This window comes from Aedes aegypti, chromosome 2, assembly GCF_002204515.2.
Source record: "Aedes aegypti strain LVP_AGWG chromosome 2, AaegL5.0 Primary Assembly, whole genome shotgun sequence".
In the NCBI taxonomy this organism is placed as follows: domain Eukaryota; kingdom Metazoa; phylum Arthropoda; class Insecta; order Diptera; family Culicidae; genus Aedes; species Aedes aegypti.
Genome location: NC_035108.1, coordinates 96,104,550 through 96,132,137, shown reverse-complemented (window position 1 = coordinate 96,132,137; position 27,588 = coordinate 96,104,550). Strand labels below are relative to the sequence as shown.

At 37.3% G+C, this 27,588-nt stretch overlaps 1 protein-coding gene across 1 annotated transcript; it reads right to left on the bottom strand.

The window, feature by feature from the left end:
- Positions 1-26,855, bottom strand: LOC5574907 (nose resistant to fluoxetine protein 6). The gene is made up of 13 exons (XM_021841597.1): positions 26,593-26,855; positions 26,355-26,497; positions 26,137-26,280; positions 2,618-2,783; positions 2,417-2,548; positions 2,149-2,345; positions 1,748-2,086; positions 1,613-1,692; positions 1,431-1,544; positions 1,213-1,363; positions 535-882; positions 337-469; positions 1-165 (listed from the first exon to the last, which is right to left on the bottom strand). Exons 1-13 carry the CDS (start codon positions 26,672-26,674, stop codon positions 65-67), a joined length of 2,130 nt encoding a protein of 709 aa, XP_021697289.1. The 5' UTR covers positions 26,675-26,855; the 3' UTR covers positions 1-64.
- Between the last annotated feature and the right edge of the window lie 733 nt (positions 26,856-27,588).

Sequence of the window (27,588 nt, the reverse complement as noted above, 5' to 3'; positions counted from 1 at the left end):
TAAACTTAATCCTATCATTTATTTATTTTCTTCGTTTAATTAATAAGCGTAAAATCGTTCACAGCTATTTCGTTTCCCCATTGGCTGACTCTGAGGTTTGTCGGCTAATATCCACCTTTACCGCCTGACTGGGGCTCCTTTCCAATGCAGGTGCTGCATTGGCTCCTGAAAGTAGATTGAGAAGGGGGGTCATAAACTATACACGTTCAAACACGAATCGACGATTCTTAAATAAAATCATTGCTATCGATAATGTTATAATCATACATATTGAAAACAGTTGAAGCATGAGCAAGAGTTTGGTTGCAATATAAAACAAATTGACTTTTTGCTTACCCTTTTCTTGTTTCGTTGCCAGTTTACCATCAAACAACTGTTTGAATATAATATCACAGGGTTTCTCTATAAAGAGGTAAGCGAAGAGGGCTAACACATAAGTTAGCAATATCACCGAGCAATACACATTTAGCTGGAATTGAAAATAATCATTAGGGCGTTTTATCAAATTTAGATCTCACAAACTGTCAAACTTACCACCATACCCATCGATCCCCGTTGGTTCTCGTGGAAATTTCCATAAGTCGTCTTGAGCACGTTCATGTGAATAAGATAGAAGCTGAAGCTTAGACGTCCTAGAACTCGGTAAAAAGCATTCTCCAACAATTTTGACGTTCGAAGCCGACCGAAGAACGAATCTCGGTTGGAGAACATCAGCACCAGAAAGCCAATGGCTATAAAAGATGTGTAGGCCAGACGATGCAATCCAGCGTAGAGTGACATCCACAGCGAGGGTTTACTGAAATCATAGTGATGGAACAGCGGTGCTGGGATGCTGAAGAGTACCACTAGTGGAAAGACGCTGTATTGGAGAGTTTTGTAGAGCTAAAATATGGAGGAACAATAATTGGAATTAGAAATTCACGAGAGAAGGAAGGGTACTAAGACTTGAATCATATTTTTAACAAATTTTACGCAAAACGACCTTTTTCAAGTCCTTTGGATCATATTCAAATTATTGTTTCATATCCCTCTTGATTTTACAGCATTAATTGAATTGATTGGTGAAGCTCTCCTTAAGTGGTGTTTTCCTTCTGGTCAGTTAGAGCAATGGATAAATCTAATTTCCTTAAAAGGTCGACGTTTTATGTCATGATTCTGACTCATGATGACCCTCATAAATCGATGGATTATCATATATGATTCATATATTACCTTGGACTTTGCCAGATAGAGATCATCGTTCTGCATCTTATGATAGATTATTCCTACCAGCATTCCAGCAAAGTAGCTTATGCAGTGTATTTCGGTGGCTTGATAGGTCCGGGTAAACCATTTGTCGTACCACAACTGGAACGCATTCCCTCTGAAAGATTCAAACAATTTGATTAATTGGGTTCCTATATACCTACCGGCTTCACTTTGGGATTTACTTATTTGTCAGAAGCATCATTGCGTCCATCGAATTGAAGTATATGTTCCCCATGGGCAGCAGGATCACCACCATCACGAGCACGTAAATTAACGATCGCTCAATACTCCGATACCTACGGAAAATCTAACTTTGAGTTGATCTTTTGAGAACTATGCATTACAAAGCGATACGGAAAATTACTTCCAAAGGACCATCAGAATCAAGAACCCTGCTAGGAACAGCTGGAAATCTGCCGCCAGGTACCACGTGTGAATCATGCACTGGAAATATACGTCAATGAAACGAATGCGCAATGAACTTGAGTAGCGATCAAACCTGTTCTTCTGGACGATAGTAGTTGTTGATAAACAGAAAGTTCGTCCACCACTTGTCTCGGCATATTCGTCGCACCATCGGCATTATCCGGTAGGCAGATGGGCTTATCTGCAGTCGATCGTAGACCGACACCGTAAACATCATTACCATGGCGTACACCGGTAAAGATCGCAGATACCGGTTGACCAGTCCCATCCAGAAGGGTTTCCAACTGAAGCTCCGGCTTTGGGTGTACTTGATGAACTGAACTGCCAGCAGGAGACCACTGATGGCGAAGAAGAAATCCACCTCGAACGGCATCGATGCTAGGAAAATTTGAAATCCTGGCGCCGAAAGAAGCTGCGAAATGGGTCAATGAACAAGTGATTTGAATGAGCGGTGCAAATTTCTAAGCGACGAACCTTTTCCATGACTTCGGGATTTTTGGTGGTGGTCATGGCCAATCCTATCATAACATGGCTGAAGGTAATCAAGGCCATTACGAGCACTCGGATTGCTTCCAAAAAGCGTAGGTCCTGCTGAATTTGGCTTGTCTTCAGCTTGATTGTGAGTCGATTGATGTTTCTTCGTAAGGAAAACGCCGTCAACAAGCTGTGTCCTGTGAAAGAGGCGCAAAGAGAATCGATTTTTCGTTAGCAGTTTCCTTAGAACATAACTATAGTGACTCACCCCTGTTGTGGTAAGGCGTCCGATAGTGATTGTGATCATCCTGTTTGGCTAATTTACAGTCATAGATGGAAGAGCCGATTGCAAGCACAGCCAACAGTGCAACAACCGCACCGAAGAGAGCGTCCCATAAATCTGTAACAATTCGGGTGGCGTTTAGGTCATCGAAATTGATTCACTCGATTCAATGAGAACTTATCAAACCTGATTCTCGATCAACGGTTGCACTACTGGTACAGTGTTCGATTTCAGAATAGACCGATAGGTTGTGTGTGGATTGTAACCGGTAGTTCAAGCACATGTTGACTAGGGAACCGTACCGTTGCCGGTAGTGGCTGATGTTGGGCAGTAACCAGTCGTTGATGATATACTGGAAGTAATGGGATATTAAGAGTTGAATGAACTTGCGGTAATATTGTAGCATGATATTTTTTTGCGTGCTGGATTTGGTAATGACACAAAGCAAAGTCATGCTGAATGATTCCCGGTCGGTCCAGGATCTTTTCGTAATGGAAATTTCCTCGACTTCCCTGGGCATAGAGTATCGTCGTACCTGCCACACGATATACGAATGCGAAAATGGCAACTTTGGCAAAGAAAGCTCTCAGTTAATAACCGTGGATGAGCACTTCCGGGCGGTTCAAAATTTGAAAATGTTTGAGAATTCAATCTCCCATATGTTCCTTACCATCTTTACCATAAAAATAGTGATTTGTGAAATTTTCAGCTTTCTAGGTGGTGATTTGAAGGTGGCCCAAAGACAATGTAGGTTTACCGTTTTGATTTATATTACGGACAGCTTCAAATTCCGGACACTCTCGTTTGTATGGGAAACATTTCACACGAAATGTTTCAATTTTCGCCGTCCAAAAGTTCTCATTTTCGAGGCTCGTTTTATTAAGTTTTTTTCCATAAATATCATTGAAAATTTATAATGCCCAACTACCTTAGACGTCTCTTAAGTGGTTGAACGATGTCAATTGATGATTTGACTGTTCCATTAATGATTATCATGAGCTGTCCGTAATTCGAATCAAAGCGTCCGGAATATGAGGCAAAAGTGAGGGAGCGTCCGGAATAAGAATCATGAAAAGGCCACACGTTTTGATTTATTTAAAATTATTCAAGTTGCGGACGCGTATTCTTTACCCACCATCCGAAAGTTAAGGGCTTCCGACGCTCGGTAACGCTAAAAAATCATACAGAATTATTTATTTTGTATGGTCCATGCTGGGTTATACTTCACTGAGGCCTTAAGTGTCCGTAATATGAATCAAAACGGTATATGGAAATTACTATGGAGAAATTTTGAGATATGTTCCAAACACGCTAGTACTGCAATGTAAGTACAAACTTATTATCCCATAGTAAAAACTCATTCTTCATACCATAATAAAGAAATTTTCTGAAGAAAGAAATTCAATCCGACAGATAGCAGATGAGATATTCATGAGTTTGTTTGCTATTATTTAGCTTAATATGAGATTACAGCCCTGCAAACAAGTACAAAAATCCCAAACAAAATTAGCTCAAAAGGGATTTGTTTCTTCAGCAACATCCTTCATTAAGGTTTGAAGAATGAGTTTTTATTATGGGATAATAAGTTTCTACTTACATTACAGTACTAGCGTGTTTGGAACATTTCTTAAAATTTCTCCATAGTAATTTCCATATAAACCTACATTGTCTTTGGGCCACCTTTAAATCATCACCTAGAAAGCTGAAAATTTCACAGAATACTATTGTTATGGTAAGGATGGTTAGGAGCATATAGGAGATTTGATTTTCAAACATTTGTAAAATTTGAATCGCCCATAAGAACACTAAGCTGAGAAGCAGGCTCTGTCCCAGTGAGGACGTTAATGCCAAGAAGAAATGAAATGCGTGAGACGATACCGATACAGGTTGAAGTTTGAATTCACTACCACAGATATCGAAGCTTACTAAACGAAGGGCTGTCTTGCAAAACAGTACTCCTCACAGATTACATTACTCTATACTTCGAAACTAGTGACAGAACAGCATCCAAGCTATTCAGTTCTTGATGTTTTAATCAAATAAAAGCAATAGGGAGGAAACATTATGAATCTATATGTATCCAACCCTGGAAAGCAATCGATCATTCGAGCAAGTGAATATATTATAATTGCATTAAAAATGCAAGAAAGCCTATCATTAGTCTTTAAATGATATTCATTATATAATGCGCTATATTCTATTGATCTTGATTCAGATCAGTGCTTGCATGTATGAGCATTAGAGCGATGCAAATTTTGAAATTTTTGGCTCCTCCATGCTTAAACGACTTATGTTACGGTAAATAGCATCCTCCCAAAGTTTGAACTGAATCGGAAAAAAAATTGACTGTGCACAGGCCATTTGAAGTTTATATGGAGATTGCTCTGGAAAACGCCATCCTTTTGTGTTCAACCCTCTATCTCTTCGTCATAATGTTTAATGGAAAAGTGAACACAATCTTCTCATGTGAAATCCTTTCAGCTACAACTTTGTCGAAGAGCACATTTTGATTGGATGTCAGGATAAATTGCTATTCATAATCATAAACTGGATATGCATTTTACATGCTGAACCAACTGTCCGGCAGGCAACAGTGGTGCTCCTGGTGGGAAGAATAGATCAAAGTAATCCAGGCTACTATGTTCTACAGCAAAAAAAGCAGTGTTGCTCTGAAAGTAATTGAATGACCATCTCAGCATGGTTTAACCTTTGTTATCAATAATAACAAATTATCCTTACGTCCCATCAAAATGTGGTCTTCGGCAAAGTTGTAGCTGGGAAGATTTTACGTGAGAAGAGTTTGTTCACTTTTCCATAGATTATTATTTTGTGCAGTTAGAGGTCTGAACAAAAAAGGTTTGCCTTTTCCATAGTAATTTCCTTATAAACTTCAAATGGTGGCTGATCATCGTCCGAGTGCCAGAGAAGGATTCTAAGCTAAACTGTGCACTATGGCCCTCCGAACATTTAGGGGGAATAGTCCTCCGGAAATCTTAGGGGGTTGGTGTCAGGCCCTGCAAGCCAACCGTAAAAACACATCAGCACAGGAACGTCAACGAGAGAATACGGACCGGAACAATCGGCAAAGGCCACAGAGGGATTCCATGGAGGCATGCAAGTCGATTCTGATCGATCATTTCAAAAATATCTGAAACTTTGCACAGTTTTTCAGTTCCATCTAAATCGTCATTTTCCGATATCAAATCTTCAAGTTGAGTCACGACTAACTTTTCAATAGGGTGTATGTGAAAATGGTTCAAAAATATTCAAAAAGCTGCACAGCAAAAACGGTTCGTTCGATTGTTAGACAACTAAAGAAACAAAGTTAGACAACTAAATAAAGATTCCAAAAAAAATACACACAGTAAAAAAATTTTTTTTTTGCATTAAAAAACATCATTTTTGTCACAAAAACTCAAATATCTGAAAACCCTATCGGAATACCAACGTAATTTTTTGAGGGAAAACGGTCCATTATATTAGCTATCTACTATAAAAATTTGGTGATGGTAAGCCAATAAACAAAAAAGTTATGACATTTCAAATATTTCACAAATTTGACACTTAGTGAAATTTTTTTTTTTCATTGTTAATTTTTTTTAGGACCGCAGTTTGTTGCTGAATTTTTTGTTAAGGGTACCACATGAGGTTAACAAGTTGTTTTCATGATATTTTATTTAATTATTCATAACTATTATAGCATCTATTAGAAAGTTAGACGCGATCCAGTGTTGTGATCTAAAGTCTTGATAGTGTCATATTTTTTTATTGTACGTAACTGAAGAAAAATTCTCTCAATAGTGCTGAAACCTTTTGATAAAAGAAACCTATAAGAAATCTAATATTGAAGACAAAAGCTACAAAAAAAGTTTTCTAAACAGGTATACGACTAGTTTACCTGCAAAAAGTTTACCTCGTAGAGAACAAGGCGGGTCTAAAATTTTTCTTCAGTCAAGCAAACGACACCAAACTAGTCAGTAAAAACTTAAAAGTGATTTTGTTTATTAAAATCTAACGAGCAACATGAGTAGTCGCTTTCTCAACTGTTGCAGGCCGTTTGCAGAAAAAAAGTGTTCGAAAGAGCTACGAAATCTCACTGAAAGCACCATAGATAAACTGAAAGCGGCTGGTTATGCTCCAACGTCTACATTGAATACAAATTTACGCATTTGTACGTCCTGCCGTTTAAACGTTGACAAACGGGCAATCTGTACATCATCGGTGGATCAGGTTGCAGGAAGTTCGAAAACAACAACAACTGAGGAATTACTAGATGCACCGACAACAACTGAGGAGTTACCAGAAGTACCAAGTGCAGATAGTCTTGATACGGTACCATCAGCGACATCTGTTTCAACAAATCAATCAGAAGATGAGTGCATCCAGAAGGTCAACATCGAACGCTTCAACGAAGGGATAGCTGGAATAAAAGTGACTCCGATTAAATGGACGAAGATGGGTTACGTCAATTATCCCGAGAAAAAATACCGTGAAATCAACGAAGCTGTACGAAGAAACATCTTCAAATTAGGACCTGAGGATGTGGAAAATACAGACTAGATGAGGTAATTATGAATATGAAGGAAAGGTTCTCGAATCTAGCCACGACAAGGAAAGAAAAATTACTGATTTTGTCGATGCTGCCAAGCTCGTGGTCTATTCAAGACGCCATTGATGAGTTCAAAACCAATAGAAATACAGCAAAAGAGGCAAAACAATTCAAAAATAACTGTCTTGCAACCAAAAATGCTAGGTCGAGTACTTCATTAACAGATGAGACAAAAGAAAAAATAATTCAATATTTTGAAGACGATGAAGTAAGTAGAGCTATGCCTGGCCAAAAAGATTATGTATCTGTAAAAAAAGATGAAAAGCGTCAAGCAATCCAAAAACGATTAATGATGACTACTTTGAAAGAAGCGTATGCACGCTTCAAGGAAATTAACGAAAATATTAAGGTAGGTTTTTCCTCATTTGCAAGCCTTCGTCCAAGGCAATGCAAGCTTCTATCCAATTCAGGAACACATAATGTTTGTGCACAACACACGAAAATATTAACCTAATCTTACATAGTTTGAAAAGAATCAATTTATCAAAGGATATTAAAATGTTAACTGGTAGTCTTTTGTGTGAAAATACAACATCAAATTGCTATCTACGATCTTGTTCGGATTGTCCAGATTCTTCATCATTGGAAAATACTTTATTCGCTGAGTTTGAAGAAAATTATATTGATCAGTTATCATTTGAGCAATGGGTGACCACAGATAGGTGTGACCTCGAAACTATTGTAAAACCTGTAAATGAGTTTGTGTCATTTTTTTGCTTGAAATAAGAAAGTTTAATTCCTCACGACTTTATTAAAACAGAGCAATCCCGCTTTTTAAAAAATACGAAAAATACATTACAAGATGGTGAATTTTTAGTCATTTGTGATTTTTCTGAAAGCTATAGCTTTGTATTGCAAGATGAAGTGCAGTCCCATCACTGGAACGTACAACAAGCTACAATTCATCCATTTGTTATTTATTTCAATGGAAGTACGCAAATTGAACATTTTAGTTTTATTGTAATTTCCGAAGATTTAAGACACGACTCAGTATCTGTAAATTTGTTCATTGCCAAAATGATTAACTTTTTACGCGTTGATAAGGATAAAGAAATCAGAAAGATATATTTCATGTATGATGGAGCAGCATCGCAGTACAAAAACCGTAAGAATTTTTCGAGCCTATGTCAATTTAAATCAAAGTACGGAATTGATGCAGAATGGCATTTCTTTGCTACGTCACATGGCAAAGGTCCTTGTGATGCTATTGGAGGAACCATAAAGCGCATGGCCACAAGAGCAAGTTTAGCCAAAGAACGTGAGCATCCAATTAAAACTGCAAAAGAACTATTTGATTGGGCGAATCGCAGAAAAGAAGAAGATTTAACAAAATTATCATTTTGTTTTACTACTACTGAAGAGTACGAATTAACGGCATCAGAGCTCAGCGAGCAATATAATAACGCGAAAACGATCCAAGGAACCCAAAAATTTCACTGTTTCATTCCATTGTCAGAAAATAAAATTAAAGCAAAACTATACTCGAACTGTACTGATAATGCTGCAAAAGTGTTCGATATTGTAAAAAAATTGAATAACAATAAATAAATAAATAAGTACTAATAAAATGTTTTCATGATCTCATAACGCATACCCAAATCCAAAACTTTTAAAGTTTATATATAACATTTAGAAACTCATCGATCATACTCTAAAAAAATATCGTGGTAAAAAAAAATTGTATTCTCGTGTAATCTGTTAATTCATTTTAATTTATACATATATACATATACATATAATATTTATACATATACATAATATTTATACATATAATATACATAACACTAATGAATACATGAAAACGACTTGTTTAATTCACGCAAGGCCCTTAACAATAACATCAGCAACAAACTGCGGTTCCCGTAATAATTTACACCGAAAAATTTTTTTTTTTTTCTACTGAATGTGAAAATTGTGACATGTTTGAAATGTCATAACTTTTTTGTTTATTGGTTTACCATCACCAAATTTTTATGGTAGATAGCTAATATAATGGACCGTTTTCCCTCAAAAAATTACGTTGGTATTCCGATAGGGTTTTGAGATATTTGAGTTTTTGTGTCAAAAATTATGTTTTTTAATGCAAAAAAAAAATTTTTTTACCGTGTATATTTTTTTTTGGAATCTTTATTTAGTTGTCTAACTTTGTTTCTTTAGTTGTCTAACAATCGAACGAACCGTTTTTGCTGTGCAGCTTTTTGAATATTTTTGAACCATTTTCACATACACCCTTTTTAAAAGTTAGTCGTGACTCAACTTGAAGATTTGATATCGGAAAATGACGATTTAGATGGAACTGGAAAACTGTGCAAAGTTTCAGCTCAATAGAAAAAAATGAATTAAAAAAATTTACCAAATTTTGGTGCTGTTGCTTGGAATCACTCCACAGTGACGAAAAAGGACCAGCGATTGGAAACTCGGTACGTGGAACTGCAAATCTCTCAACTTCATTGGAAGTACTCGCATACTCTCCGATGTACTGAAGACCCGCGGTTTCGACATCGTAGCGCTGCAGGAGGTGTGCTGGACAGGTTCAATGGTGGGAACGTTTAGAGGTAATCATACCATCTACCGGAGCTGCGGCAACACACGCGAGCTGGGAACAGCTTTCATAGTGATGGGTGATATGCAAAGGCGCGTGATCGGGTGGTGGCCGATCAATGAACGAATGTGCAAGTTATGAATCAAAGGCCGATTCTTTAACTTCAGCATAATCAACGTGCATAGCCCACACTCCGGAAGCACTGATAATGACAAGGACGCATTTTACGCGCAGCTCGAACGCGAGTACTACCGCTGCCCAAGCCACGACGTCAAGATCATCATAGGAGATTTGAACGCTCAGGTTGGTCAGGAGGAGGAGTTCAGACCGACGATTGGAAAGTTCAGCCCCCTCCGGCTGACGAACGAGAACGGCCTGCGACTGATAGATTTTGCCGCCTCCAAGAATATGGCCATTCGTAGCACCTATTTCCAGCACAGCACGCAGAAGAATTTCTGTATGTTAAGATTACAATCCTGTCAATTACTTTTACCTACGCACAAATAGTTGTTTCGAAATAAAATTAACTTACGCCAACACTAAATTAACGTCAAATCAAATAAACACACTTCTTTGATTGAGCTATCCACTTGTACTTATAACAATTATAATTTTGATAATTATCACTATTCGGAAACATTCACCTCCCTAGAATTCAAGTCATGCTCACAAATCTACTTACTTCTAACTTGCAAGGAATAGTGTAGGTGCTAAGATGACCACCTCTCACGCAGGAGACCACATATCAAGTATGTCGACTCGCCCTTTGTTTTCATTTTTGCAATGTTTTTTTAGATCGATAAAGCAGCACCGAATCTTTTCAGATATGTTGATAAAGCAGAACAAAATGCTGAGTAAACATTGCAAAATATTGTAAACTCAATAAAATTCACTTTGAGTCAACAAAAATATAGTTAAATTTTGACGTTTGACGTTTGTAAATTCAATCAAAAATATAGTTATCAACAACTATATGGTATAGTTATGTTTAACAATATAGTGTCAATTCAACTATATTTTTAGTTATCTCCAAATTAACCTTAAAATATAGTTAAATTGACCGGAAAAATGATTACGAACACTATATTTTGTTCTCCGTGAGCCTACCGTATCGGTACAACTGGAGATCACCTCAGCAGACAGAATCGCAAATCGACCACGTTTTGATCGATGGACGGCACTTCTCCGACATAATCGACGTCAGAACCTATCGTGGCGCTAACATTGACTCCGACCACTACCTGGTGATGGTCAAACTGCGCCCAAAACTATCCGTCATCAATGATGTACGGTACCGACGCCCGCCCCGGTACAATCTCAAGCGGCTGAAACAACACGATGTCGCCAATGCGTACGCGCAGCATCTTGAGGCAGCGTTGCCGGATGAGGGTGAGCTCGATAGGGCCCCTCTTGAGGACTGCTGGAGGACAGTCAAAGCAGCCATTAACGACGCTGCCGAAAGCATTGTCGGATATGTGGAACGGAGCTCAGGAAACGATTAGTTCGACGAGGAGTGCCAGGAGGTTTTAGAGGAGAAGAATGCAACGCAGGCTGCAATGCTGCAGCATGGTACGCGGCAAAACGTGGAACGATACAGACTGGAGCGGAAACAGCAAACCCGCCTATTCCGGGACAAAAAGCGCTGCCTGGAAGAGGTGGAATGCCAAGAGATGGAGTTGCTGTACCGTTCTCAAGAAACGCGGAAGTTCTATCAGAAGCTCAACACATTTCGCAAAGGCTTCGTGCCGCGAGCTGAGATGTGCCGGGATAAGGATGGGAGCATCTTGACTGACGGACGCGAAGTGATCGAAAGGTGGAAGCAGCATTACAATGAACACCTGAATGGTGCAGAGAACACAGGCACAGAAGGTCAAGATAACGAAGGCGATGGCTACGTCAGCACAGCGGACAGCGGAAACCAACCAGCTCCCACGATGGGGGAAGTTAAGGATGCCATTCAACAGCTCAAGAACAACAAGGCCGCTGGCAAGGTAGGTATCGGAGCCGAACTCATCAAGATGGGCTCGGACAGGTTGGCCGCTTGTCTGCATCGGCTGATAGTCAGAATCTGGGAAACGGAACAGCTACCGGAGGAGTGGAAGCAAGGCGTTATATGCCCTATCTACAAAATGGGCGACAAACTGGAGTGTGAAAATTATCGTGCAATCACCATCCTAAACGCCGCCTACAAAGTATTATCCCAGATTCTCTTCCGTCGTCTATCACCTATAGCAAACGAGTTCGTGGCTCGTGGGAAGTTATCAAACAGGTTTCATAGACGGCCGCTCGGCAAATCCTCCAGAAATGCCGTGTGTACCAGGTCCCTACGCACCATTTGTTCATCGATTTTAAGGCGGCATACGATAGTATCGACCGTGTAGAGCTATGGAAAATCATGGACGAGAACAGCTTTCCCGGGAAGCTCACAAGATTGATCAGAGCAACGCACATTGGGGAAATCCGAACCCAAAGGTGGAAAAAATTGATAACTTTCACAATAAAAAGATTAAAAATAAGTTTTATAGCTCATTCGAAAGGAAATTTTCTCAGGGATCGATTGGTGATAGTATCATGTACGTGGGACAGCTATGGAATAAGCTGTAGTGCCCTTTTTCCCCCGAATCCTTAAACAAACTAGATTTTCATGTTGTTTTGTGTAAAACTGTTTTAGGCTGATACAAATATTAAATTTCTATTATGTCCGAGACCACTTGGAAGGTACGAGGGGGGGATAAGAATAAATAAGGAACAAAAAATAAATGAAAAAAAGTTATTTGTTCGAATTATTATTTTTAATGATAGTTGTTAAACTGTTTTTATTCGTCCACTGGATCATTATTTTACTTGGTTTTTACTTTGTAAATAGAAAAAACCTAACTGATGTCAAAAAAATTATAAATCATTTTTTTCTCCCCTTCAAAATTTTTGGATTTTCGAAGGGAGGGGGGGGGGGGTGACATAAAAGAAAAATAATATTTGTATCAGCCTTATTGTGGAGAATATTTCCCATGAATTTCATTATTCCTAATCCATTCAACAATGTTTTACAGAGAACTTGATAAAAAGATGGACATTTAGGGGATTATGGGGCCAAATCCACGATGGCATATTTTTAAAGATAAATTTTTGTTTTTATTTTTTCAACATGTATTTTATTGAAGTAAATTTTATAATAGTCAGACAATCATGAATATAGCTCGTAGAAACAAGTTGTAGTAAAATTTGTATAAAATGTATGGTTATAAATTTTTCTCTATTCAAAATATTGTGAATAATTCACCTTCCTATCTCACAAATTGCAAACATTTGCAAACGATATGCGATAGTTTGGGTACACGATATTGATCTAAATGATCGATTGTTGTTAGTCTCATTGATAGGAGGTAGTGGGAGCATAGAGTTTTATGGCTATATTTGCCCCAATGCCCCTAAAAATTATTTGCTTGATAATATAATGAACAGACATATCTAGATTCAATTTATTATGAACTGAATTGTTTTTTATTTAGATCATGAAACATAGGAGATAATAGGGATCTTGTAAAATTAATTTAAAAAGAAAATTAAGATTTAAAATGCTTGTTATCTGATGACTGAGTGTTTTATTTTTTTGTTTTTTCAAGTTTGTTCGGGTTCTTTTATGGATTCGAAATGTATATTCATGATTATGAACCGACTGAAACAATAAAATATTGTCTTTATTAGATGTATCCATAATAACTGTTTACAATATTAATACAGTTTGATTCGCCAAGAAGGACATAAGTGTCAACAAACAACCGATCTGTTTTAAGCATGGTGGCTAACAAATGTGAACAAAATGGACCTGCCTATCGTATAAGTCCAGAACCAGTTTTAAAGCTTAACAAATACAATTTAACTCTCATGAAATTACTAATTTGTAATGTTTGCTGTAACTAACTCGTTCCTGAGTAATTAGTTTCAATAAGAAAAATAACTGTAGATAGTTTTTTGATGGATTCAATTTTTTAAAGTATTTTTTATTTATGTGTGCAAGATCTCTCCTATGTTTCATGATTTAAATAATGTATCATCTACGAAAAAAACAATTCAGTTCAAAATAAATTGAATTCAGAGATGTCGGTTCATTATATTATCAAACAAATCGTTTTTAGGGGAATTGGGGCAAATATAGCCATAAAACTCTATGCTCCCACTACCTCCTATCAATGAGACTAACAACAATCGATCATTTAGATCAATATCGTGTACCCAAACTATCGCATATCGTTTGCAAATGTTTGCAATTTGTGATATAAAAAGGTAAATTATTCACGATATTTTGCATAAAGAAAAATTTATAACCATACATTTTGTACAAATTTCACTACAACTTGTTTCTATAAGCTATATTCATGATTATCTGACTATTATAAAATTTATTTCAATAAAAAAACATGTTGAAAAAATTAAAAAACCAAAATTTATCTTTAAAAATATGCCATTGTAGATTTGGCCCCATAATCCCCTAAATGTCCATCTTTTTATCAAGTTCTCTGTAAAACATTGTTGAATGGATTAGGAATGATGAAATTCATGGGAAATTTTCTCCACAATAAAACAGTTTTACACAAAATAACATGGAAATCTAGTTTGTCTAAGGAATCGGGGCAAAACGGGCACTATAGCTTATTCCATAGCTGCCCCACGTACATTAAACTATCACCAATCGATCCCTGAGAAAATTTCCTTTCGATTGAGCTATGAAACTTATTTTAAATCTTTCACGAGATCCGGACAATTTGTTTGCTTCGCGGACGACATGGATATTATTGGGAGAAAATTAATTTGAAACGGTGGCAGATTTGTTCACCCGCCTAAAACGCGAAGCAACAAGAGTCGGGCTAATGGTGAATACGTCAAAAACAAAGTACATACTGGTTGGCGGAACTGAGCGCGACAGGACCCGCCTAGGAAGCAGTGTTACGATAGACGGAGATACCTATGAGGTGGTGGACGAGTTCGTCTACTTCGGAGCATTGCTGACGGCTGACAACAATGTTAGTCGGGAAATATGAAAGCGCATCATTAGCAGAAGTCGTGCCTACTATGGGCTCTAGAAGAAACTACGGTCAAGAAAGATTCACCCCCGCACCAAATTACGATGTACAAAACGCTCATAAGACCGGTAGTCCTCTATGGGCATGAGGCGTGGACTATGCTCGAGGAGGACTTACAAGCTCTTGGGGTTTTCGAACGCCGAGTGCTAAGGACGATCTTCGGCGGCGTGTGGCGGCGAAGGATGAACCACGAGCTCGCTCAACTCTACGGCGAACCCAGTATCGTGAAGGTAGCTAAAGCAGAAAGGATACGCTGGGCAGGGCATGTTGCAAGAATGCCGGCCAACAACCCTGTAAAGATGGTGTTCGTTACGAATCCGGTCGGAACAAGAAGGCGTGGGGCGCAGCGAGCTAGGTGGATTGACCAAGTGCACCAGGACCTGGAGAGCGTGGGTCACAGTCGAGGATGGAGAGAAACGGCCATGAACCGAGTGAATTGGCGAATTATTGTTGGCGAGGCTTTATCAAGATAATTGATGTAAAGCCAGATAAGTAAGTAAGTATCAGTCTAATGAGCATGCTCATTGATGACACAGCGTAACAAAAATTACATTTTTGCGTGTCTCTGAAATCGAATTTTGGGTCTCTGATAAATTTTGGGTTTGCTGAATCTGATGCCGTTCTCATAAAAGTTCCTGCACATCACAATTTTTAGCTACAGGTCTCCAAAGTTGTATAAAACACTGGATTCATTGATGTTTACATGAAATTTAATGTATGATTTATCAACATTTTTCGTGATGCAATCAGTGTGCAAAATATGACTTTAACTTTCATTTTAGATATAATTTGGTTAAAGTTGCACGATTAAATTTAGATTAAAATTATTTTTTTCTTCACGCTTGCAGACTGTATACAAAATTCTTTGTTTCTCTTATATGGCAAAATACAATACTTTTTTAAATAATCAAAAAATAACTTTTGAACATTCGTTCATCGTTATAGCATGCCTTCTTTTACGCCTGATACATAGGCAGTCTGCTAACCAAACCAGCAAGCCTCTGCCATAAAAATTACCCCACCCTTTCACCCTTCTCGCATGAACTGGCGTTGACGCAGTGGTATATACGGTTAATCGAGGGGGCCAGTTGAATGCATCATCAATTCCTTTCCCTTCCTCTCATTGGTTAGCATTCTGACGTGGCAGGCACCATTGTTGCCTAAAAATAGAAGATCACCAGCACTTGTACACTGAGGGTGTCTGTTAATCCCAAGCAGCCATCTGGTTGGTTCCTTGTGTAAGTGCAGCTGATCGGGCCGCCAATCAAGCTCAAGCTCAATACTTCTGTATAATGCGCTCGGCTCCGCCTATCACCATGTTTTTGACGCATTCACCACCAAACCGACTTATGTCGCTTCATGTCTCAGACGGGTGTACAGATCTACCACATTTCCAAATGTTCTGCCGACAATATCCATATCAACCGCGAAGCAAACAAATTGACTGGATCTTGTGAAAATCGTACCTCGGTTACTGAACCCGGCTATCCGCTTGAAACCTTCTAGCGCGATGTTGAACAGCACGCACGAAAGCCCATTACCATGTCGAATTCAGGATAGTGATCGCACGATAATTTTTACATTCCAGTTTGTCGCCCTTCTTGTAGATGGGGCATATAACCCCTTACTTCCACTCCTCCGGCACCTGTTCCGGCTCATTTTGATGAGTTCAGCACCAATACCATCCTTACCAGCTGCCTTGTTGTGCTTGAGCTGGTTAATGTACTAAAATGAAATATGAAATATGTACTTAGCACATTCATACCGCAAAAGTAAATTGTCGCCATTTTTTTTCTGTTTGGAACATAAACCACTGCAACCAATATTTGATCTATTGTAGTACATCCCGTGTCCTTTGTTTAGTGCATGTCGTGTTTTCTTATCACTATTGAGAAGTGATAAAGTATTCGATTTTCTTACAGTTGTAATGTCTAACTTGATCGCTGGAAAGGATTCTAATTGAAAGGTTCCGCTATTTATACCCTTTGAAGAATGTGGTGGGTACACTCTCCACAGGCGCGCCCCTTTAAGCCAAGAAATTACACCAATATTGTCCATGCATCAGAATCCTAGTCCTTGCTTTTTCAAACTAGAGAACTAAATAAATAAAATATTAGAAAACAAATTGTTGTATTCGACACATTTTTTTTCCTTGTCTCATGATTTTTCTGGCAAGTGGGAAAACCGAAACTTGTCACTTTGAAAAAGGTTTAAAAATGTAACAAGGACTAAAAAATGTTCCTTTGATTACTACAATCTCCTGTTCTGATTCAGAGATCATCCATAATGATTCACAAAAACGCGTTTCCATAAGCTTGGCACAGATGGTCAGATACAAATTGGCCAGTTTATATTGAATATGAGGCGTCCTGGGGACCCGTGAAGATTTGTAGGATTAATTAAATGCAGGAAACGTGGTTATCCAATTCAATTGTTTCTCAAAAGGTGCACACTGATGCCTTTTTTTTTTTATTCTCCGATAAAGTAACCGATTCCGGAGAAAATATCTTTGATTTGAAATTTGGCTACCTCCAGGGGCCCACCGAACAGTCCAGATTCAAAATTGATGGCAAAAACTACGCATTACCAATATTTGACAAGTTTTGATCATGATAAGTGTTGTGGAATATGTTTCAGGGTTGCAGAGCTTGTTTTGGGCATGTGCACATTTTTTTGGTTTTCATAGAACAAAATTTCACCAAAATTGCGGTTTTCCATACATTTTCAGGCTCTCACCTTTTCACAAAACAAATGTTTAAGCAAACCAAAGCATGGTCATTCTTCTCTATTTCTTAGACTTATAAGAGCATTGGGGCAAGATGTCTCCGCGGGGAGTAGCGGGGAGCGATTTGTATGATATGATATTTTACATACCAACTAAATTTTATGGGGATAACAACAGACAAAAAATGCATCCGGGAAAATTAAATCTAGGTAAAAATGAGTTGCCAGAAGGAAACTTATGCTGAACACAAAAATAGCTAAATTGATGAAGATGAAAAACATGAGTTTTAAAGCACACATCAAGGTTTTTGGACATGTACATGTATGTCAGAGTCGAAACATGAAGAAAAACCATTATGTTTTGAAATTTTTGTATGTGTTCTTAATTATTTGATATTGTAGATGAATGTTTGATTCCTATTTTTTCAGCATTCTTGAGATCCTACGATATTTTAGCATTCTTGAGATATGTGTACGAGTATGCATGCGCTTCTCTCAGGCCAATACGGGTTAAGAGAATTGCATCGTTCAGGTTCAAAATTGGTTGAAAATAACAAAGTTATGTGAACTTCACTTGCGCCACCTTCAAATCTTAAATTTTTTGCTCACATTTTGAGGTTTCTCTTTTCATGTGATTTAATATTGAACAGAGCTTTAGAACGTTTGGTTTAGAGAATTTTCGAAAAAAAAATACATCCTGGCGGCAACCTTAGATTAAATACTAAATTCTTTACATTAATTCAAGACTGTCTGTAAAAATTTACAAAAGAATCTTTATTTATTATTGAATTGCCAATGACCACAGATGTCTGCTTTATCACCTTCTCATATTTTTGCACATGGCTTTCATATTTTGTTTGGAAAGTCTGTACTTCTTCTTTTTTATTGGCATTACGTCCTCACTGAAACAAAGCCTGCTTCTCTGCGTAGTGGTCAATGAGCAGTTCCAAACTTATTATCTGAGAGCTTTCTGTGCCAAAGTTTCCATTTTCGCATTCATATATCATGTGGCAGGTACGATGATACTTTATGCCCAGGGAAGTCAAGAAAATTTCCATTATGAAAACATCCTGGACCGACCGGAAATCGAACCCAGACACACTCAGCATGGCTTTGCTTTGTAGCTGTGGACTCTAACCACTCGGCTAAGGAAGGTCCCAAGGCTTGGATTTTAAAAAGTGTAATACATCACATCCAGTTTCCTCCATATACTCAATAACAATCAATGTTAAGTTCGTAAAGATGTCATGTTGTAGGAACGAATAGCATTTAAAATTTACAACGGCCAATGCTCCGCATTGCTCTCAGAGCATTCACCCCAACGAGAAATCCCGTATCAAATCCACAACTCTATCGAAAACCGGAGAATTAAATAAGTCACCATTCGTAGTACACCTGTCACAGTGAGTTCAAACCCGCGTTGTATCTCAACGGTAGAAATCTTGATCCGAGTGAATGAATCAAGAACAAAAACCTGCGGCACGTTTCTTGAAGGACACCATGTGATAAAATCCACTATTTGGATTATTAAGTTTCGATCTCAAATTAGTAAGCTGTCTAAAGCTTTTGCGGAAGACTGGCCGGTCGGCGATCATTGACCGGTGCATTTCGAAACCTGCTAACTGTTAACATAGCGGATTTTTTTTTACTTGGGGCATGTGATTCAAAGGTTCTCAATTTTGAGGGGGAACCAGACCACCTCAGCTTACATAGGCCATGGATAGAATATGATAATGATAATCGATTTTCATACCTCACACCCCAAAAATCTTGGGATTATCGACTTCTGAACAGATGCATAAAATTAAAACTGAACCCAAACATACATTATGCTGATTGTCTTTGCATAATTATCACAAACACCACGAACAGAACGAACAGGATTTTGTGTTGGTGTTATGGTGTTGACGGTTTTTATCTAAATATAACTATGAACCCTTTCCATTTTGAATATTTCGTTAAATTGAGGGTCCGACGTGTTATGGTTATAGTAGTTTCTCAATTAAATCACGGATGAAAAAATATTGGCGTGAAATACTGAAGCGTGATAAAACGAAGCAATGTTTTCTTGTACAACTGATTTTCATTAAAACCTGTCTAAAACAATACAGAAATCGAGTGAATCAAATGCACAGCTTATAGGCAATTTACCAAGTATCGAATTATTGACTATTTCAGTATTGTTGTTCAATGTAAAATGGAGGAAAATCATAAAATGACCAAGGCGTGAATTAATCGAAAATGAAAGTGTGCCTAAATCGATCGTGATTGAGTTAGGCGAGAAAAAATGAAACAGTGATAACGTCGATAAACTACTGTTTTAATTTTCAGTTTCCTTTCAGAGTTACGCATCTAAGGATAAACATGTATTATTCCACAGCATAACAAAAATGATATTTTTGCATGTCTCAAGCATTAACATATAGTGAAAATAGCTGCAATAGTGAAGGTGTGTGTTTACATGTATCGCACAAATAAAATACATTGCAATATTTTCCTACTTTGTACGATGCAAAAATAATGCCAACAATCGAATAATATTCATGAAATTTAAACATGAAGCTATTTAAAACAATCATTATGCTTAAACATTTTGCTCCTCTGCACCTATAGGGGTGCATCAGTACCCATAGTGGAGGGACCCATAAGAAATCAATGGATTGCGTCATTAACCTTTCAGTTGTCGCGCGAATTTTTGTAACGCGAGAAGTCGCGCGTTGTACTTTGTACAATACTCTTGGTTTTTCATGTTCAACATAAATTTCCTCGTGATCTAGAATAAATATAGAAAAACCGTCTTCGACAAAGTTGTATATGAAATCAAGGGCTGACATACGGTGGTCATTCAGATACGGAATTCCGCTTCTAGGCTGCGCTAGTGTGCATGAAACTTTTGTTTTGCGGATATCTCAGAATCTTGACGACTTAGAAAGATAATGTCTTCGGCAAAGTTATTTAATAACTTAAGGACTATCATTGTTCGAGCTATTTGATTTAAAATATTACCACCAGGTAGCGTTACTGACCATGGCACTTTTGTTTTGCAAAAATCTCATGAGCCTGACCACTTACAAAGTTGTTCAGTAGCTCAAGGCTTATTTATTATTTGAGTTGAGAAATTCAAGATTTTGCCACCAGGTGGCAGTGTTGATAGACTCACACTCAAATCTCAATCAATACGCTCTCCCGTGAGAGCAAACTCATTAGAGATCTAATTCGCAAATCTAACGCTTGAGATTTTGATGCAAAATAACTCAATCAACTTAAACCGTAAAGCATGATTCAGTCGCAAAACCCGTCAAAAACTCGTAAAACTCTAATGTTGTTGTTTACGTTAGAAAGGATTACTATAATTTTACCAGACTAACAAGAAATTATTGGCGTGTGTGAGTAAACTGTGGAAATACGAGACAATGAGTTAAAAAGGTGAGTCAACTCAATCATGATTTTTTGACTGCTAACTTGCGTGACTGACAACTCACGTATGAAAAATATCAAGCGTGAGTTATGAGAGATTGAGTTTTTCACAACACTGCCAGGTGGCGCTAGTAAGCATGAAGCTTTTGTTTGGCAGATATATAAGGAGCCTGAGGCTCGTGAGATATTTTGAAAACAAAAGTTCCATGGTCACTAGCACCACCTGGTGGCATAATTTTGAAGAGTTGACAGTCTGTACTTGGAAATGGTGAAGAGTTATCCAGGCCCATGGCAAGGGACGACTTCTAGCGTAGACAACATCTCGATGTGTTTACCCATTTTCGGGTAAATTTAATCGAGAGTGCAATCATAATGCGAAGTTTTGTTTAATGTTTATGATCCGTAATCGAACCAGCGTTGCAATAAAATAACTGATTGCTCACTTGGATGCTTGCAGGATGCCAATGTTTGCTCTCCTTCCAAAACCATCGAAATATTGAATGTGCTTCATCTTTTTGGCGCATTATTAGCTGATTTAACGATAGCAAAGATTGATAACCAAACCATAACAAACAATTAAACAAAGCAATGCTCTTTATTTTCACAGTTGTCACAACTGACAGTGGGCGATATTCACTTATCGCCCTGAACATCCTGGCTACGAAGAGCACTGTGTATTGATATATGGGTGTCTAGGGCCTGCAGTTATCCATTCGCGCATAAAAACTAATATTGCCTATACTCCAAAGATTTCAAAGAAATTCAAAGCAAACCATTACTTGTCAACTTTTTTGAATGATTAAGATTTTCGTTCTAAAAAAACATTTTTTTTTACATTTTAGAGCCGAATTTTTTACAAACAAACTTTAAAAGGCAAAACCTTTTTCTTGACGACCCAACTCCCTCGTTCTAAGAACTGATTCAATTTATTCAATTTTGGTCTTTTTATAGGCTTTATAGCTGTCGGTGCCGTAATCACTGTTTGTCTCTACTATTATAGAACAACTAGCTGTATAACATCTCCGGAAGGCGCATTTCCAACCATTTCTTAACTATTGAAAATTTGTTTATGCATCTTCCCTGCATAATCGGTTAAATATTATTTTCAAGCTGTTTCCCCGCTTCAGGTATTAAAATTCATGACTAGCTGAATATAACGTTCCTAATGTTACCCAATTAAGCGATAGGGATCGAACTCACGATCTCAGTATCCAGAGGTCTCTACGTTGTCCTTGTTGCCACCACAGTATATATCGAAGGCATAGAAAAAACACCGTTTTGTTCTCATGCACATCTCATCACGGTCCACTTATTATTTTATAGATGTTATAACCACGCTTACACCACTTAATTAGGCTGAAAAGTGTGTGAAACGTCAAATGCGATGTTTACATCTAACAGGCAGTGTATATGTACCAAAATTTGTTATAGTTGTGCGCTGTATAACAGACGATAAAGCGTTCCTTATTTTATATAAAGCAGCAAAATCATTAATCCAGCTGCTTCTAAATAATATACTTTTATATAAAAGCAGCCGGGTTAATGACGGGACTCGTATTAACACTAATCATTCTACTTTTGACAATTTTATTTTTTTGCAGCGTTCACTGCTTTAATTCAACTGTTATACAGCAGAAAGCAAATTATCTTGGCTTAGAGAGCTAAAATTTGTTAGTTGAGATATTACACCGAGTTACCCTAATATTAAGTTTTTCGGTACCGTCGATGACAATGGGTCAGAATATAATTTGGAATATCTCGACCAAAGTTTGAAATATTGATGTGAAATTTTTGTGGCATAATCTTTTCAGGTGAATAAAGATACTATCAAACAATTAGACATCTAGAACAAGTAGTTAATTTCAAATATATCATAATAAAACTTGAAAATTGCTATATTGCATAGGCGTCATGGAAAATCAAACTTTAAAAAGATATAACACTATTTTAAAATTTAGTAGTATCAAACTTGAATAGAGGACGATTCTTCTGGTTTGTTTTTAATGCTGACCAATTATAACCAAATGTCGATCCCTTGATGGTGTGAGAATAGGTCAATTTCCATACATTCAGTGAGAAGTAAACGAATTTTGAACATAGCTTTAAAGTTTGAAATTCCATTACCCATAAACGTATTCCCATGCTGAAAAAATATAGTCAAATTTTGAGTTTTTCAACAATCAACTTGGACATATGCGTTCTTGACCCATTTGCACCCCGCTAACGGTAGTTGTTAAAACTTCCACTCGACTGATTAGCCGTAAAAACGATTTAAAAAGCTTTCATATAAGTAAAATGGAATTTTATATTGATATTTATAGATATTCTTGATTCTCCAAGGACTCCACAGTATATAGGGCATGGGATCGACAAGCGTTAGTAGTTGCTAATTTGTACCAGCGATCTTGCTTCTACAAGGACACCAGCGATCCATGAAAGTCTGTGAATAAGAGCCGCAAACGTTCGAATAAATCTGCGAAAATCTTTCGAAGATCCATGAAAATCAGCGGAGGTATATAAAGATCCACGAAGGACATCGAAGATCTGCGGAAGGCCCTGATCGTTCGTGAAAATCAGCGAGGGTAGGCTGCTGTCAACGTAGAGCCGCTCAAGTCCGCAGAGGTCAGCGAAGATCTGCGAATATCCTCATAATCTAGAAATGTGCGCTGTGATCTTCGGAAATCCATGGAGGTTCATGATGGTCTGCAAATGTTCGCAGAAATCTGTGAAGATCCCTAGTAGTCTAAGAGGAACATTTTATCCATCAAATTCTATCTAAATTTCATTAAGTTCATTGCATTTGAATTCAGTAAATTTTTCTGAGTTTTCCATTTTTAATCAATATGACACACATTGACGAGCTGTTCATATATTGTTAAATCCATTCATTTGAGGAACCATCCCACTTTTGTCATGGTAATTATACGTTTCATATTATATTGTACAGCTATATAAATAAAAATGGAGTGGTGTTTGTATGTCACGAAATGGCTACCGAACGGTTCAACCGATTTGAATGATTATTTTTCCGTTTCGTTCGTCAAGTGTTCCGACGTGTTTGTGTGTATAAAAATCCCAGGAAACTAGGAAAAACGAGCGTGAATGGAACTGTCAATTTGTATGGGGCGATCCATAGCGTTTTTCAACAGCCTACTTGATGGCAAGACGAAGTTTGCCGGGCCCACTAGTTTAAAATAAAAGCATGAAAAGACCTCATCAAATTGACCATCTATCTTTATTCGAGCAGCTATAAGCTACTTTCATCGGCATGCTCATTTCACAAAAGCAAAATATCACTCCGACGACGCGAAAACCTGAACTCGATTGCACACAGAACGCGTTAAAACTAAAACGAGGAATAAAAACTTCGGCGACGACACAAAAAACGATTTTTCTCGTGAAGATGAAACGAAGGCAAAACTCAAACCCTCAAGAGCACAAATCTAGAGAACCAGACAGCGGCTCAAGCTTAAAACTTGATCGACTGATCACCATCAGCGATAAGGTACCGCGGGGTAAGTGGATACAGAAAAATCAATAGTCAACTTCATTATTATGTACAGCTAACCTGAAAAATGTATTTCAAACTTTTTTCTGTGGATAACAAATGAGGGACTAATATACTTCAAATCGTCATTTATTTAGATTTTTCTGATTGTTATGTATTGAGCATGAGAGACTTAAAAATTTGCGCCAAATGATCCACTTGCCCCACCATGGTGGGGTAAGTGGATCACCAATAAAAAAAATCTGTTTTCAAAACAAATGTGGTGTAATTATGTATAGTAAGAATGATATTACTCTCGTTCTTGTTATTGGTGCTAGTAATGTTATATTTTAATGCTTTAAAATTAAATAGTATCTTAATTTAATCAAAATATAAGGAAAAATATGTATACAATACTTCACTTTAATTCTAACAAAATAAACATTGTAAATAGAATAATTTGAAGAAAATTCATCCATTTATATACATAAGTTATACAGAAGTATTGTAGGATTATTCCTAACGATGTTTTCGAAAAAAATACGTGGTTTAGAAATATTTGTTACATTTACTTTTGAATAAAAAACTGAAATCCTTTTATTCTATTTATGAATATATTTGTATCATCTGTCTAAAACAATTTATATGGTCAAATAAGGTACGATTATATGCTTTCTGTTAGAAAATTAGTATATTTTGCTCTTTTGCAACTCAGCTTAGATAAACCACGAAATGTTTCGTGAGAATTTTGAAATTATTATTCTTTTATATATTTTTTTTATCAGAAAGGTTAAAAAAAACTTTAAGGTGGATTGATTCAAATTTTCTATGGTCAATTTGACAAATTCAAGCTAGGATTGAATAAAGTTAAAGGAAAACATCATTTGCGGATATTAAAATTTATTAAAAATCTCGAAAGTAGTCTGCCAATAAATAATGATAATACTTGATCCACTTACCCCACCCCATTAAAAAGTAGGGGTAAGTGTACCATGTACAATATGTCTGTATTTACTTATAAAAATCACAGATTTTTCATTGAAATTCATTCAATTAGAACTGAAATGCTCACCATGTGTCAAAAAAAACTAATAGTATTCGATTTTAGACAGAGATACAATGGATTTTTGATTGATGGAAAACAATTTTCAAATTAATTGATTTTTACCGCTAACAAGTGTGCTTGTGTTAGTGTATGTGTAGTATCATATTTGCAATAGTATCAGTGTGGGCGTAAGAATATAACCTAAAATGGAGCAATGGTGCGAAAACATTCAACATATTCAAGTATTTATGCTTAATATTGAAAAATGATCCACTTACCCCACTGATACACTTCCCCCACTGTACCTTATTTTATTTTTCCACTTAGTTTTACGTGATCAGCAAAATTATAGCCAGTATGTTGAAGGTTCACTGTATGTTGTTTATTTTGTTTCAACTGCTACTGTTTTTCTGGTAACTTTGATTATACCACTAAGGTCGAACTTTTGCCCCACCTTACTCTAGACACTTTTTTCAAAAAATGCACCAGTCAAATCTAATAATTTGCGGAGATGATAAACACGTGACAGATCAATTTTCAACACATCCATTTGCGCACGCTGCGTACTGAGATCCGTCTATTATTTCACTTTTAACTTAATTTTAGCTTAACTATATTCATGTAAAAAATAAATCGCAAAACGAAGTTTTGGTGTACGAATCAATTCACTGATTGAACCCTAGGTTCAATATAGGAAAAATCTGTCTAAATCTCGACATTATTATGAAAAATTAATAACTCTGAAACAATCTGTTCCAATCCTTGAATCAATTCAAAGAATAATAGAAACCATTTCTTACCCGAAAATTTATGTCAAACTTCGACTGGAGATATTGTGCTCGTTCTCGGTCATCGAATGTCTTCACTAGTTCTTCACACAGCCCGATGCACACTCCTCGCGTAAGCACGTCATGTTGATACTGGTACGGATATTTCGAATATTTCTGTAATATAGCACCAAACACTGATTGATAGCGATTCACATCTCAGACACGACTAAGCTCGTATAATTTCATACTTTTATTGTTCTCCAGATTTCCGACCGGTCATCCGGCTTCACGACACTCTTCACTACGCAGAACACCCCATCGGGATGCGACCTTAGGCAGCTTTCGATGCTGTCGTATTGGTACAGGGCTGGCATTTTCCAGTATTCCGTCACTGAAATTTTCAAAAACACCGCACATGAAATAGAACCATAAAAATAATCGATGTAATGTGATGAAAGCTGAAACGATTCGAATGAATCTACTAACTATTGTAATCCCCCTCGTAGCCGAGAACTGTTGCCCAAAATTGCAGTACAACTAAAACCAAAACAGTATTGTCGGTTTTCATTTTTGTGGCTAGTTATCATTCATCCGTTTAAAGGGAAATATTTGTTGGCAGTTTTTTTTTGTTCTTTGATTTCCGTTTCACGTTGCAATCGACTGATCCGCGCGCGACTTCAAACTGTTCTGATTGTGCCATGAGCCTCCCAACTGGCGACAAGCACAAGGTCTGTTAGATAGGTGTTTCACTCTCGATCTTCATTGGGGAATAGATCTACTATCCAACACACGACCGTGGCACTGTTGATGCGTCACATCAATGTGAGGGTATGTGATATGGAACATTGTCGCATGAATGCTAAATGCATGATTTGCGAACGTTCTTCTCACGTGCACTCGGACGCAGCCGGCTCCGGTATTGTTTGTTATAATAATAAGAGCACCAGTATTTACACATTGAGGATGATACTGATCCTGAGTAGCGTCTGTTGGTTCCCTGTGTAAGTATAGCCAGTGGCGTAGCTAGGGTTTTTGGGGCCCAGTGCGGAGATCGATTTCGGCGCCCTCAAAATTAAGGTGAACGCCGTTTAAATGGAAGGCGCTAATGTGAAATCGATGGAACTCACGTTGATATGCGGTTCAAGTAGTTTGATGGCATAAATGTCAATTAATGAGCCTAAAATTCTTTGCTATATTCTTGTTCAGAAATACATTAGTTTACTGAAAATCATCGAGAGGGCTTCCAGTGAATTACCATTGAAGTATAAATAAACACTGGCGAAGTAGCTCTGGAAATCAATGATTTGTATACAGTTTTAATTGAGCATTCTAGGAAAATTTGGACATTTCCTAAATTTTGTGTTTTTAATTAGGGATTGATTTTAAAATTATTTACGAAAGAAATGCCTTAAAAATGAATAAATTTGCCAAAGTTGCTTAAAATAAATTTCAAACAAAATGAACTCTAAGGATTTTTTTAGA

Bases quoted from the DNA above. Each gene is read 5' to 3' on its own strand.
- LOC5574907 (XM_021841597.1), bottom strand. From the start codon at position 26,674: ATGAAAACCGACAATACTGTTTTGGTTTTAGTTGTACTGCAATTTTGG. The intron at 2,549-2,617 runs GTTTGATAAGTT...GAATTGTTACAG, and splicing joins AACCGTTGATCGAGAATCAG to ATTTATGGGACGCTCTCTTC. The intron at 166-336 runs GTAAGCAAAAAG...ATCTACTTTCAG, and splicing joins GGCAACGAAACAAGAAAAGG to GAGCCAATGCAGCACCTGCA.